The sequence below is a fragment of the Gouania willdenowi genome, chromosome 22 (genome assembly GCF_900634775.1).
Source record: "Gouania willdenowi chromosome 22, fGouWil2.1, whole genome shotgun sequence".
Classification (NCBI taxonomy): domain Eukaryota; kingdom Metazoa; phylum Chordata; class Actinopteri; order Blenniiformes; family Gobiesocidae; genus Gouania; species Gouania willdenowi.
Genome location: NC_041065.1, coordinates 11,142,368 through 11,155,976, shown reverse-complemented (window position 1 = coordinate 11,155,976; position 13,609 = coordinate 11,142,368). Strand labels below are relative to the sequence as shown.

The following is a 13,609-nucleotide window of genomic DNA, read 5'->3' as shown; positions in this document are numbered from 1 at the left end:
GAATTGATCGGCAACCATCCACTTGGACATTCTTTAGTTTAACAAAAAGGGGCATGTATAATAAGACTCAGTCTTCAACATGTGAAAAGTACTGACTGTCAATTATATTACTGATATTAACAAGTTTACATTTGATTTGATCATTTATAACTTCATCAGCAGTATTTAACTTCACTAAGGACTGACTATTATATATCTCATATGTACTTATCTTTCTGAGTTTGAATCCTGGAAAGTAAATAATTTTAGATGGAGCTCATTGATGACTAGAGCTCCTGAGGGCCCCTAACATGGTCCATGTGGGCTACCAAGTGCCTGCGTGCACCATGTTGGTGACCCTTGCTTTAAATATTATACGTGGAAGTGCAAACTAGGGCACATCAACAATTAAATTGCTCGTTTTCCCTTTTATCTGCAGCCAACATTTGGCCTCTGAACTAAAATAAGTGACACCCCTGATCTATTATAGTGTGAAATTAGCATAACCTATAGATTATAGACATCACTGACATTTGGGACCAGCTACTGGATAACACTGATGTACAGTAAATGAGCTAGATTGAAACTTGTATACATTCCTATTGGTGACTCCATTCCACTTTACACATTTTTATGAACTTGCATAATTAACAGTGAATCGAAAGTCATAAAGTGGTTTTCAATACATAAAATTTTATTTAAAGAACACAGCAAGCTCAGGATAAAGTGAGAATGCTACAAGCCATAAATACAGGTTAGATAAAAACAAACATATCGGTATTAAACTGTCCCAAACAATAATCATTCTTGGAGAGGAACTGGACCATCAGGAAGCTGAAATCATCTCATGAGAACACAAGAACAATGTTTCTAACAGCTAGTGGCACTCTCAAACAGGTCCTTGTAAATTTGAGGGCAAGCGACACAGCACATTTCAGAGATGCAGAGGATGAAACGGCAAACATCCACAATACCTGGAATTCTAGATGGATTTTGTTTAAAGATATTAGGAAATTAAATAACCCTAAATCTCCAACTTCAACAGATATGTTAGAACTTCATGGATTTTTACCAAAGGAAGAAAAAGAGCTTTGGCGGCGGGGTGCTGTGTGTCTTTTAAATCAGAGTCACTCAGGTTAACAACTGGAAAAAAAAAACCTGAAAAGTCTTAAAATCACATTCTTTCATGACTAAATAGGTTCTAGAGTTCAGGGTAAGAAGATGCAGATTATTCACCAGGCAGTGTGCGAGTCTGACGGGTTCCTGCCCCGTATTTATTTACCTTTGCTGAGGATTCAAACACACTGAGCTGTGCTGAAAGAAGCTAAATGTCTGTATCTCAGTTTATTTAGAAACCACCTTTAACAAAAGCTCCCCAGACCATCCACCTTATTCCTAGAGATGCCACTGTAGATTATTTCAGGCCAAACTTCCTGTGTGACAGAAGTATAACAGATGAAAGATAACTGTTTGTAAAAAAGAGTGAACTGTAACGTTTCTTCAACACCGACTGCAGGTAGATTATGATGCAGCATTAAAACATGTGTGAACTCCACAGTAAACTCAAGCCTGTTGTAATAATATAATAATAAAACAATCCAACCCCACCACATACAGAAATCAATGCATAGCATAAAGGGTGGGACTAAAGGCAGCTCTACTGCTCGTCTGAGCTGAAGTTGTTTCAGTGCTGGGAGTGTTTTAGTTTCCAGGTGGAGTAGTCGCTCACAGAGCAGCAGTGAGTCTGAAGCACTCCTGTCAATAAACAGTAAGGGGGGGGGGCGGGGGGGACCAGCGAGCTGTTGGGAAGGAGGTGGTGGGTTGAGGGAGATTTTGGAGTCCCAGCACTGCTGCGTGTCCAGATGAAGGCTCATGGATCTGTGCTGCTTCCAGGAAGAGGAGGAGGAAGGTGTCTAGGTGTCCTGCTCTTCCTCACACTGACCCACCACCCTCTTCCTCAGAACATCATCGTTGAAACCTTGTCCTTTGGGTTCTGAGTGGCCCTCAGGGGACCCTCGCCGCCTCCAAACATCGTCCTGTTCACCTTCATCCTCGTCCTCTTCATCATCATCTTCCTCGCCATCAGCCTCGAGGGCCTCGTCTTGTTGCTGGATTAACCTGGCCTGGTCCATCGCTTGTTTCTCTGCAGGGAGGCATTCACAACACTGTCAGAGTGTGTGTGTGTGTGTGTGTGCGTGTGTGCGTGTGTGCGTGTGCGTGTGCGTGTGCGTGTGCGTGTGCGTGTGTGTGTGTGTGTGTGTGTGTGTGTGTGTGTGTGTGTGTGTGTGTGGTTATTAGGGATGTAAGGATACACTCAACCAATGATTAAACTCAAAATCCCCAATTAAAAAAAAAGGAAACACTTTATTTTACTCTGTAGTGTTATAAAGGGGTTTATTTGCAGAAGCAAAGTAAAATAGCGTGTGTGATTTCCCTGGTTTAATTCTATGGGACATGCACATGATAAATTTGTTGTTTTTAACTTTTGTGGATCACTGTCTCTGATCATCACTTGACAATTCTCATAATGTCAGCAGCACAATATTTTGATATAGAATAGAAATACTTTAAGCACGAAATAAATGAATTTTCTGAGCTGCTAAAAACATAATTCCAGTGTTTGTAAAACACATACACACAGTTTCTAGGTTACCGTAGCAAATATGCTCACCCTAGAACTTATATACAGTATTATTTGTTAGTAGTTAGTTAGTTGACTTAACTGTATTGTTATTTAATTGTTGGCAATGTTGTTTTTTTAAGAAATAAAAGCCAGATGCTTAATCATTTTAGTTATGCATTATTTGTTTTGGTTGCTTAAAAACGCAAAAAAATAAAAAAAATAAAAATCTGATTAATCGATCAATAAAGTGCTAGATTAATCACTTCCAAAAAGAATCAATAGCTGCAGCCCTAATATCCTTACATCCCTACTGTCTATGTGTGTGTGTCACTCACTCTGGTAGTAATCCGGAGAAGAAAAGCGGCGTGAGGGGAAGACGTAGTCTGCGATGAATACCAGTAGCTAAACACAGAAAAAGCCCAACCAACAGCTTTAGCATATCTTGTACTTCATGTGATGAGAAACACTGGAATAAAAGTTACTCACCAAACCTAAAGCCAGTCCACAGAACAGCGTGGCCAGACCAAAGATGACATACGAGCCCCACACGGGAATCCCCAGCTGCTCCGTCATGTAGTTATGACAGCGCTGTGCATCAACACAAACAGCCCATCACACACACACACACAGTATCTCATGCATTTAACTGTAACATCAGCCTGAGAAGAAATAAACTCAGTGAGCCAACAGCACCACCATGAGGTCACAACGAGAACTGTTACAATAATGGCTCCTATAATCTCCCAATAATTCCATCTTGGCTGTGCTTTCTGACAATTTTCATACGTCAAACATTTTATCTGTTGTTGTTGTGTAACTAAAATTAAACCTGCATGCTTGTAAGTAGACAAGGGTTCAATGTTGCCACACTGACCAATCACAGAGAACCAATCATTGAGCAAAAGACAAAGTTTACATTAAGTAACTTACATCATTATAAATATATATTAAGATTTTCTTAAAGGGATCCTCCACTGTTTTTACAAATGTGGCCTAAAACCTGGTTTTTAGAGCAACCAAAGCAGCACAAGTTGTCATTTTGATTAAAAAAGATGCTCAATGATCCTGAATGCTTCACCTTCTATAAAAAGCAATTGGCTGAAAGGGGAGATTTACGTAATCAATGATGTCATTTTTACATGGCGGCACACAGGGTAAAGTAGTCCCATTTAAATAGATAATAAAATGAATATGGTGCAAAATAATGTGTTTTGTTAGGCATTGATCTTTTAAGGACAATTCTAAGGTTTTAGGCCACATTTGTAAAAACAGTGGAGGATCCCTTTAATCAATGTTCATTTCATGTCAGAGATGTTAGTTCTACCTCAGGTGTGCACTCATTTATTATTCACAAAGTGTGTTGCATATTTTGTTTCATTAAGCATTTATTTAATGTGCATTTTACATTGAGCAGTTAAGTTTTGTTGTCCTCTTTTTAGATTAGATTAGGTTTAAAATAAAAGGCATATGGCCCAGCCCTAGACCTGTGACTGTTTCATATCTAGAAGATGCTTCTTCACTTGGAGCAACTGATTAAATAGAAAACTTGATTACAAACAATAATAAGTACCCTTCAAGGCTTTCAGAGGAGGATCCCCACCTACCCGTATAAACATGGAGAGCTTGAACAACGCAGACATTGAATTCATCCTGCAAAAGAGGAAGTGATGAGTTTCTGGAATTTAACCCATATTTTTCACAATGTAACAAAAAACGCAAGGGAAAGATTAACATAAATTGTGGGAAAAACTGTGAACTGAACACTTTTTTTTTACAGCACTGCTGTTCTAATACAATGACAATTCAATGAAGAAAACATTACAATTAGTCGAATGTTAAGCACATTTAGAGGATTAGAGCAGGATTGACATTGTGTCAAATACACCACAATTATTAAATATCCAACGTAACCATAGGGAAATGTAACAGTGCGACCAAATGTTTTGCAATAATTTACTCACAGAAATGAGGAGGGCCCAAACCAAGAGTTAACTGGTTCCACTGCTTTCCATTTCTGCTCATCGACAAAGCTGAGGAAGTCATCTTTAGTGCGAGCACCCTGATACTTCCTGAAAGCGCCGTCTTTGCAGCTGTAGCAGAAACAAGTCCGTGAGGGCTACATTTGTGAGATCATACTTACATTTGTCAAAACAATTGTTGCTTGTACACAACAATCCAGTCCTGAACTTCTACTGAACGCTGTTAAACAGCCGTTTACATTGTGCAGCACAGATTTCTCATTGTAAATACAACAAGGAACTGGACTGTTACTGCTTTGTGATAAGTGATCCATGCATTAAAATACCTGGAGTTTAGTTTACACCCTTAAATACGCAAGATAAAAACTATTGGACACTGGTTGAAATTAACACTAAAAAAATCCATCAGAATTAATCTACAGGTACACGTTTTGAATAATACAGGTACATCTTAAAAAATAAGAATATCATGAAAAGTTCAATATTTTGTCATTCATTTCCAAAAGTGAAACCCAAATTAGAATCTTACATAAGATCAAGATGTACCTGTAGATTATGAAGCAGAAAACAACAACTTCAGAATAAATATTCAATTTGAGGTAATATCATCATAATTCTTCATTTGGCGGCTTGTCCCCCCCACACACATAAATACAAAGTAACAGAACTTACTGATAAATGGTGGGAAGAGAAGTGATGATGAAGCGTCCACTCAGACCTGAAAGAAAAAGAAAACACCAGGTACAATTTACCCTCATCATCACACATAGGTGTCAAATGTCTGTTTTTTTTCATCACAGTGATGAATTTATCAATAGTTTAAAATAATAAAGTAACCCCACCCTGCAGGAGTTAGCTAAACACTTTGGTAGCTGGAACTTTGCTGTGAATTGTTCTGCCATTAAACACAGATGTTATTTTGTGATTTTCCTTGAAATAGTTTAAATGTTTTAAAAGGACCACTGACTTGTGCTGTAATTTAACACAGTTCAGTGCCATTTTTAGGGTTACAAACTGCAGTTGGCAGCACAAGTCTTTAAAGAGGACATATGCTAAATCCACTTTTTTAGCCCTTAAATGCATTTTGTTGTATATTTAGAGTGCTTAGAAGTACAGAAAAGTTCAAATTAGTCTCTTCAGGTGCTCCGTAGATATCTTTATATTCTGTTTTGGTCATATTTTTCAATCTGTTTCGATTTTTCTATTCTCTATTACGTTTTTTGAACAATAACGTGACAGTATTTGCAGCAGAACTGCCAAATTAGGACATCGACTCCAGGCCCAACACTTCGAACAATCCGCCATTTTTATTTCTCGCTTTTATTTTGTAGTCCAAGCTCAAGGATGCCGAAGTTACGAGAGGATAAGTCAAAATGTTTGGTTGTTGGATGTAGTAACCCACACGCTTCATTACACCGTCTCCCAGCATCAGAATCTTTTCGAAGTGCCTGGTTGAGTTTTATTTTTCACGGAAATGTACCCACATCTGTGGGTAAGGTCATTTTTGTGTGCGTGAAGCACTTCAAGGATGACTGCTTCAGCAACCACCGCCAGTATAAAGGAGGATTTATCGAAAGACTGTCTGATTGAGGGTTCAATTCCTTCTATCTTTGGGGATGACGAACAGAGCACTTCGGTAAGCTGTAAATAACGCTAAAAAGTATGATGATAAGACGTCCCTGTCATTGTTTTGATAGCATTAGCAGTTGCACCGTCTTCATATGTTAGCGCTGTGTGCTCGTTTTAGATCCTTGATGATATGGCCTATGGGATTTAATTTAAGTCTAAAGTTTTCATTAGTCATTTCATTTTGTCGTTTTTGTCTCCGAAAAGACTGTATTAAAATGCATTTCGTGACGTTAGCTCGGCGCTTGTGTTAGCTAACTTGTTAACATCCATATGAAGACGTTGTTCTGCAGGTTCATCATTTTCATCTCGCTCCGCCGGATCAGACTCTGGCTCGAACAAGTAAGGCTGGTCTTCCGTTGTTGACATTTTGTAAATAACCTCTGAATAAAAAGTTTGTGCGCCGCTAAATAATCGTATCTTTTCTATCAAACTACAAAAATGGCCGAACAGGGTGGAGTTGAACCGAGTGTCACCTCTGCAACCTGGAGAGGGGGCGGGGTATGAAGTGTCTCATTTGCATTTAAAGAGACAGCACCAAAACGAGTTGCTCTCAGAAGCACATCAGAAAAGGGTAGAAAAGGGGCCTGTGGAGCTATAATAATGAGGAATTCAGACCCAAGCATTGCAGTTCCGCTTTATATAGACCACAACTGTATGATTTATATGTAAAAAGGACGGATTTAAAAGCATGATATGTCTCCTTTAACTCATTCAGTGGCATTGACGTAATATAAGGCTTAACGATTAACCTTATTTGCATTGAAATTAAGGTTTTCACTCCTGTGATAACGTAACCTCAGATGCAGGAGGTTTTTTCATCCATCCCCATCATTTGAGTGATATAAATGTGCACCAATCAGAATTGCTGAGAACCGCCTTCCTGGGCTGCTGGCCAATCAGAGATGGTTACAGGACACATGCTTGTATGCGCAACAGCGAGTTTCTCTGTTTTTGCTACAGCGAGTCTCTGATTGCGCTAACAACTCCGTGAAAACATGATCAGCTTTAATCAGCTTCACCTGCTCAGTGTTTAAACAACATCTCATCAGAGCTGCAGAAGATCTGTGGATAAAAGTTGTCCTGTTGTTGCGGACTAGACCACCAATACCAGGGATTGTAGAGTCTGAAACATCCTAGATTATTGATAACTTCTGATACTGTAAAATATTCTACCCCCTAGTGGTGAAAAAAACACTTTTTACACGTGACGTGTCTTGCACATTTATTTTTGTTTAATCATTACAGTCTGGAATGATGTCATCAGGATCATATAAATTAGGTTATTTTATATGAAGTTGATCAAAACTTAATCAATAAATCTGATCAGATTCATTAAACCATTGATCCCTGAGGGGAAAGTGGGTGACATTAATGCTGTTCTCATACATCTTTAAATGACATTTAAATAATTAAAAAGGAGCAGTCAGAATAATCCATGTCAGTACAACTTATATATACCTTTTAATTGTATCTTACTTCATTTTTGACATACATTTTTGTTTAATTATGGAATTTTTATTTATTAGTATTTTGTTTCCTCTATAGTTGCACGATACCCACGGTACCACTCGGTGCTAAATTGTAACGGTTCCTACTATATTAGAAATTCTACACGACGGTACTACCGTGGATTACGATACTGCCGGTGCTAGTTTCCGCAACATAGCGGCTGCCTCTACTCTACTCTCGGCTTCTCACCGTACAGGCTAAGCTCACTGCACGCTATTTACTTGAAAACATACCAACATGGCAACCAGACTCCACAGCTGCTGAATGTTTGGCTGTTTGCCTGTTACTGGTGACGTCAGGAGATATGATTGGCTTTTTCCGCACGCTGGGTCCGCCCGTCTGTTAGCTGATTGGCTTTTTGTGTGTTTCTGTCTGCATGAAGGAACTGAAGACAGCTCCGCTTCAACAGAAGCTCGCTTCTAAACAACAGCTAAAGTTCTACAAAATACAGTAAGTAAAACAATAAACTGTGAGCCAAATAGCAAAAATAATAATTTTGCTATCAAAAGCCTTGTCTCAGTGGCTGTGATGTTTTTCAGAAGGAAACCAACGTTCAGATGTTGTGGTTTTCAATAAAACAAAACAAGCTACAAACAAAAAACTTCAATCTTTCAGAATCTGGTGTCAGACTTCAGATAGTCATAGTACAAAATATTCCGTAGGTCTTTAAAAATCAGTCAAAATGCTCTGAAACGGCTGGCACTGAATGAGGTAAAATCTAATGAACACAAACTTTCTTTAATTATTGTCAGATGTTTTTGGCTTACTTTGACCAAACTCATAAATGCAGAAATGCTTTTTCTTTAATCAAATACTGGCTAGAGAAACAGTGTCTCCCTGATCACCACGTTTGTGTTTCTCTATGAGAGAAATCTGCAAAAATGCTCTTATTATGTTGAAGTATACGTAGAGGTCTGACTGTAGTGGTAGGAGGGCCAGAGTCACAAAATATCTTCAAGGAAACGGAACAACTTCTCATATGATGCAAGTGAAAAAGAGCATCACAGTTACAGAGCCAGTCCGACTGAGCAGGTTTATCATTTTTCTTTGTAAAACATCCATCCCTCCATTTTTAGACCCGCTTGTTCCTTTATTTCAGGGTTGCGGCTTTGCAAAACATGTTTACTCAAAATCAAAAATTACACAAGTAATTACATGTTGAAATTAAACTGTATCCAGAAAAACAGCGACTGTGTGAATGGACGTGTTTCAGCTTGAACCGTCTCAGTGTAGAGTGATTTAATCCCAAGGAGTTTAGCTTGTTTTTGGCTCCGAGATCAATTTTCCAACTGTCTCTTAAAAATGGGAATCACAATGTTAGCTAAAATAAACTAAAGTGTTCAAACCCTAGAGGATAGCTCCTTACCTACTATATTGCATTTCAATAAACAGGTTCTTATTATTAGCTTCTGAACCTAATAAGTTTGAGTCTGTATTATTCTTACATTGTTTTATTTAAAACTGCCCTTTAAGATTAGATTAACTTTTAGATAAATGCAGTTTTTCTTTATTTTGGTCTTAAAGGGTGGGAAATGTGCGCCGACTGTAACTTATACGTGCATTTAGACACTAAAGTGAGGTTTATTGAATTATTTTTAAGCAATTCTGATTATGCAAGTGAGTAATTCCTATTTAAAAAGATACTTTTGTTAGATCTTTGTGTTATCAATCATAATTGTTATGTGTCGTGTAGTTCTTTTAGTTCCAAAATAAGACCAAGAAGCATAAAAATAGCAACATGTGCCATTTCATCCAATTAAATGATTAAAACAATGATAGATTTAAGACTTAAGAGAACTATTTGCCTTATAATCACTAAATATAGTCTCAAATAATGATCATCACACTCGTCAGATATTCGTAAATGTTTGAAGATACACTAACAGATTTCCCATTTATCAAGTTTCAGATTATCTCTACAACTCAGACCTGCACGAGTGTGTTTTCGGTGCACATCAGTGTGTTTTCGGTGCACATCAGTGTGTTTTCGGTGCAAATCAGTGTGTTTTCGGTGCAAATCAGTGTGTTTTCGGTGCAAATCAGTGTGTGTTTGGTGCAAATCAGTGTGTGTTTGGTGCAAATCAGTGTGTTTTTGGTGCAAATCAGTGTGTGTTTGGTGCAAATCAGTGTGTGTTTGGTGCAAATCAGTGTGTGTTTTTGGTGCACGTGTGTGTTTTTGGTGCTCATTAGTGTGTTTTTGGTGCACGTGTGTGTTTTTGGTGCTCATTAGTGTGTTTTTGGTGCAGATTTCAGCAGGTAAAGGGATTTGGGGCCTACCAGGCTGTTCTGTCACATCCACCTTGGCTATGTTGACCCCCATGTCCTCCCCCCAGTCCGCAAACTCCTTCCACACCGACTGGAGCTGCTGACAGGCCGGGCACCAGGGAGCATAGCTGTGGGGTGGAAAGATTTTTAATGGTGAGCGACCATTACTGTTGTAGCTAAGCAGTAGTGTGTTGTGGATACTAGCAGCTGTCAGTTAGCAAAGAGGCTAGCCTGTAAGGCGTTGTTAGCTTAACAACTCCAATAGACAGCTGGCAACAAAAACACAGTAACTTTCCTATTATTCATGTTTAGCTACTGAAGGGAAACACGAATCCATCGACTTGCCCATTTGACTAAAATGACATTGTGAAATGTGACAGTCAATACAGCACAGCTACTTAGTTAAACCGTCACCCAGACACTTACAACTCTATCATCCACTCTCCGCTCAGAATGTCCTCCCAGTTTCCGTCCGTCAATTCGTGCAGACTGCCCGGTTTCGCTGTAACGGGCGGCAACGTTAAATAAAGCACCAGAAGTAAGAAACCTAACCCAGAATGGAGTTTAGCTCTCAGGGATGAAGACAACATTGTCGAGTCCGTGTTCATGCTAGCCAACACACGCGCCATGTCCGAGCAGTTAGAGCCCCGCCCACTTCCGCTGAGCTCCGTTAAATAGAGGAAGTGGAAACAACAGGCGCGTGTAGTAGATGTTTGTAATTTTAATAGAAATATTAGACATGACCTAGAAAACTAATTTAAACAAAAACCTTTTTCCTTTTACTTATCTTACCCTATTGACCCAAAAGTCAAAGAAACACATTTTAAGATTATTTCTGGCATATATTACCCTGTTAGCTTTCTGTGCATAAAAGATTCAATTTCTGCCCTTTTTGTTCAGCCTCCACATAAACAATTGAACATGTATTTTTTAGTTCTGTAAAGACAAATGTTTTTTTGGACTGACATTCACAGCTGGCTGTCTCTAAAGATCAATGTACCACCCTTTTCTTTCAAAGACATCATTTATTTCATGGACAATTTGGACTCACGTATCTCTGATGTTATAAATGTTGTTATTTTAATGGGTAAATATTTTATTCATACTTGTAAATGGAAAGACTCTACTCCTTTGTGTAGTGTGATGTCCATTCGGCTTTTTAAGTCATGAGTGAAGGCAGATACTCCCATAATGACTGATTCAACTCCACAAAAAGCCATTCATCATTCCTTGGAAAGGGACATCTGCTTTTTTATGTACTTCTTTCTACTTTGTTCTGTTTTCAAGCAATATAAAAAATGTGGTCAAGTTGAAAAAGATAGATCACTCGTATTTATTTTTGTCTCGTTACATTCGACATGCCATTTTTATAAATTAAAGGTGCAGTCTGCAACTCTTCTAAAAGTGACTTTTTGTCATATTAGCTAAAGCTGTCATTATGTAAGGACAGCTTTACAAGAAACTAATAGTTTGTGTGGAAAAAAAAACAGACTCAATCAGTCCCTCCTGCTGCTTTTGGCAGATTGTGTTTGATGGGCTGTCTGACAGCTGTTGCTCACAGTCCCCGCCCACTTCCCAGAGCTGATGCGCCATCTTTTTTACAGTGTATGATCTGAAGGAGTAAAAGATGGAATTAGCAATTTTTCTGCTTGAAAGGTAATTACTGCTGCTTGATTTACATTATGTTTGATTTGTAATTGTTACACTAGAACTCTGTAGTGCATGTGTTGTTCATGTGCGCGCAGCAGCCTCCGTGTGGGCTGCTGTAAGTGACACTGTGTTGTTGCTGCTTCTGCTGCTGCTGCTGCTGAGGTGTGTGCACATTGAGAGAGAAGGGCTGCAGTATTATGCTTTCAACAGAGCATGTTTGGACTAACGTTAGCTTGTAGAGCTCCTCTGAGGGAGGGACTTTGGAAAGTTTGGAGGCAGGGCAAGAGAGCAGTGGGGAGAGAGGGATCTGAGAGTTGCGGACTGCACCTTTAAAGCATTGCTGTCAAGCTGTTTTGGTTAAAATAAAAAAAAGTGCCCAATCCTTTCACGGGCCGGATCCTTTCAGATCATTTTCTAAGAGATCTGATTGGTCAGGAGGCGGGACTTTAGCGCTCGCTAAGATCCTAGCCAGATAAAAACCTTCTCGCGAGCAGGCTACTCGTTCACCATAAGTTTCCATGGTGATTTGGCTCCTTAAGACGTTAGCGAGCTTCGTAGTCCAGCACACACTGATTTAATCCCGGAAGTTAGCGCGATAAGAGGTGATCTAGATTCATACCATACCCTCTTTGAGTCCGGTAGCCCAGCCTAAAAAACATATTTTTAAACAGATTTATGTTTTTCCTTTGTTTTTTTGTTTTGTTTTTGTTCTGTTAAATAAAAAAATATATAAAATTGTTAGGTCATTATTTTAATCATGATCTGGTAAAACTAGGGGTATATGATATCTCAACCCATCAATAGATTTAACAATGCTGTTTATGCTGCACTTACCTGCAGGTGGTGCTGTTGAATATAAAATTAAGATGAAATCACTGTCACCGTTCTGTTGGGACAGGTTGCAAGTATTCATTGACTGTGAGTGGTTGGTTAAAATGTTTCACCCGAATGTACAGAATAGGGATTAGAACACAGTTTTTTTCTTTTTACTTATTGTGTGTTATTCTTTGTTTTCTTTTGTTTTTTTGAATAAATAACTTTAAAACACAAGGAATGGGAACTCACATTGGAAAACATTCTAAATGAACCTATTGTATAAACTACCTTCCTAGTATATAAATAAATGATATACAAACAGTATAACATCATTTATTTCTAGGGGTTCCTCATTAAAACTTTTTAAGATTGCAGGTGATTGATATTCCAACTAAATAATTGCACGGTTTGTTCAATATAATTATTCTCTAAAAAGTGTTTCTTCTTCAGTGAAGTAAGTAAGTAATTAATTTATTTATAAAGTGGTTTTTGCAGATAAAGTAACAAAGTGCTGTATAGAGCTGTGGATAAATGAATACAACAGGTGCAACATCATAATAGAATAAAAAAACATGGGTACAATTACATCATAGGAGCAACATCATGAAAGGACAATAAAAATTAAAATCCAGTTAACTAAAAGTTTTTTCTGAAATCCAAATCCAACCGAGAGGTGACGTGCCCTTGGAGAATTACATTTTTATTTTCAAGCCCTAAAACAAGCCAAGTGTTCAGGGTAGACATAAGTGGAATGTTGTAACGCATATATTTGGGGATAAATATAGTACTATAGACATATACATGTATATGTTCATGAAAGATAATCATACACATGTACATGTCTATAGATAGAAGTGAACAATGGAGGTGGACTCCTGATTGGAAGCTGATTTGTTTAAATTAAAATTAAAAGTGTAGAGGAGAGGGGTACTATGCCCTAGTAATAATGCTACTAATAATGCTGTTAATAATAATAATGCTATTTTAAATAATTTTCTTTTACGGATAATTTCATAAACAATAATTTAGGCTAAGCAACACCAAATCTATGGAGCCGCTCGAGTGCAAAAAGTCAGCTCTTAGTAGCAGTCCCATCACCGATAAATAGGTTCTAAGCCAAAGCGTATGATTCATTGGTTTTAGAAGGTCGTCAAAATGT

General features: G+C 38.2%; 1 protein-coding gene across 1 annotated transcript; it reads right to left on the bottom strand.

The window, feature by feature from the left end:
• Positions 1-652: 652 nt before the first annotated feature.
• On the bottom strand, positions 653-10,645 carry tmx1 (thioredoxin-related transmembrane protein 1). The gene is made up of 8 exons (XM_028439009.1): positions 10,411-10,645; positions 9,997-10,112; positions 5,254-5,299; positions 4,564-4,692; positions 4,207-4,252; positions 3,089-3,190; positions 2,938-3,004; positions 653-2,122 (listed from the first exon to the last, which is right to left on the bottom strand). Exons 1-8 carry the CDS (start codon positions 10,611-10,613, stop codon positions 1,893-1,895), a joined length of 939 nt encoding a protein of 312 aa, XP_028294810.1. The 5' UTR covers positions 10,614-10,645; the 3' UTR covers positions 653-1,892.
• Between the last annotated feature and the right edge of the window lie 2,964 nt (positions 10,646-13,609).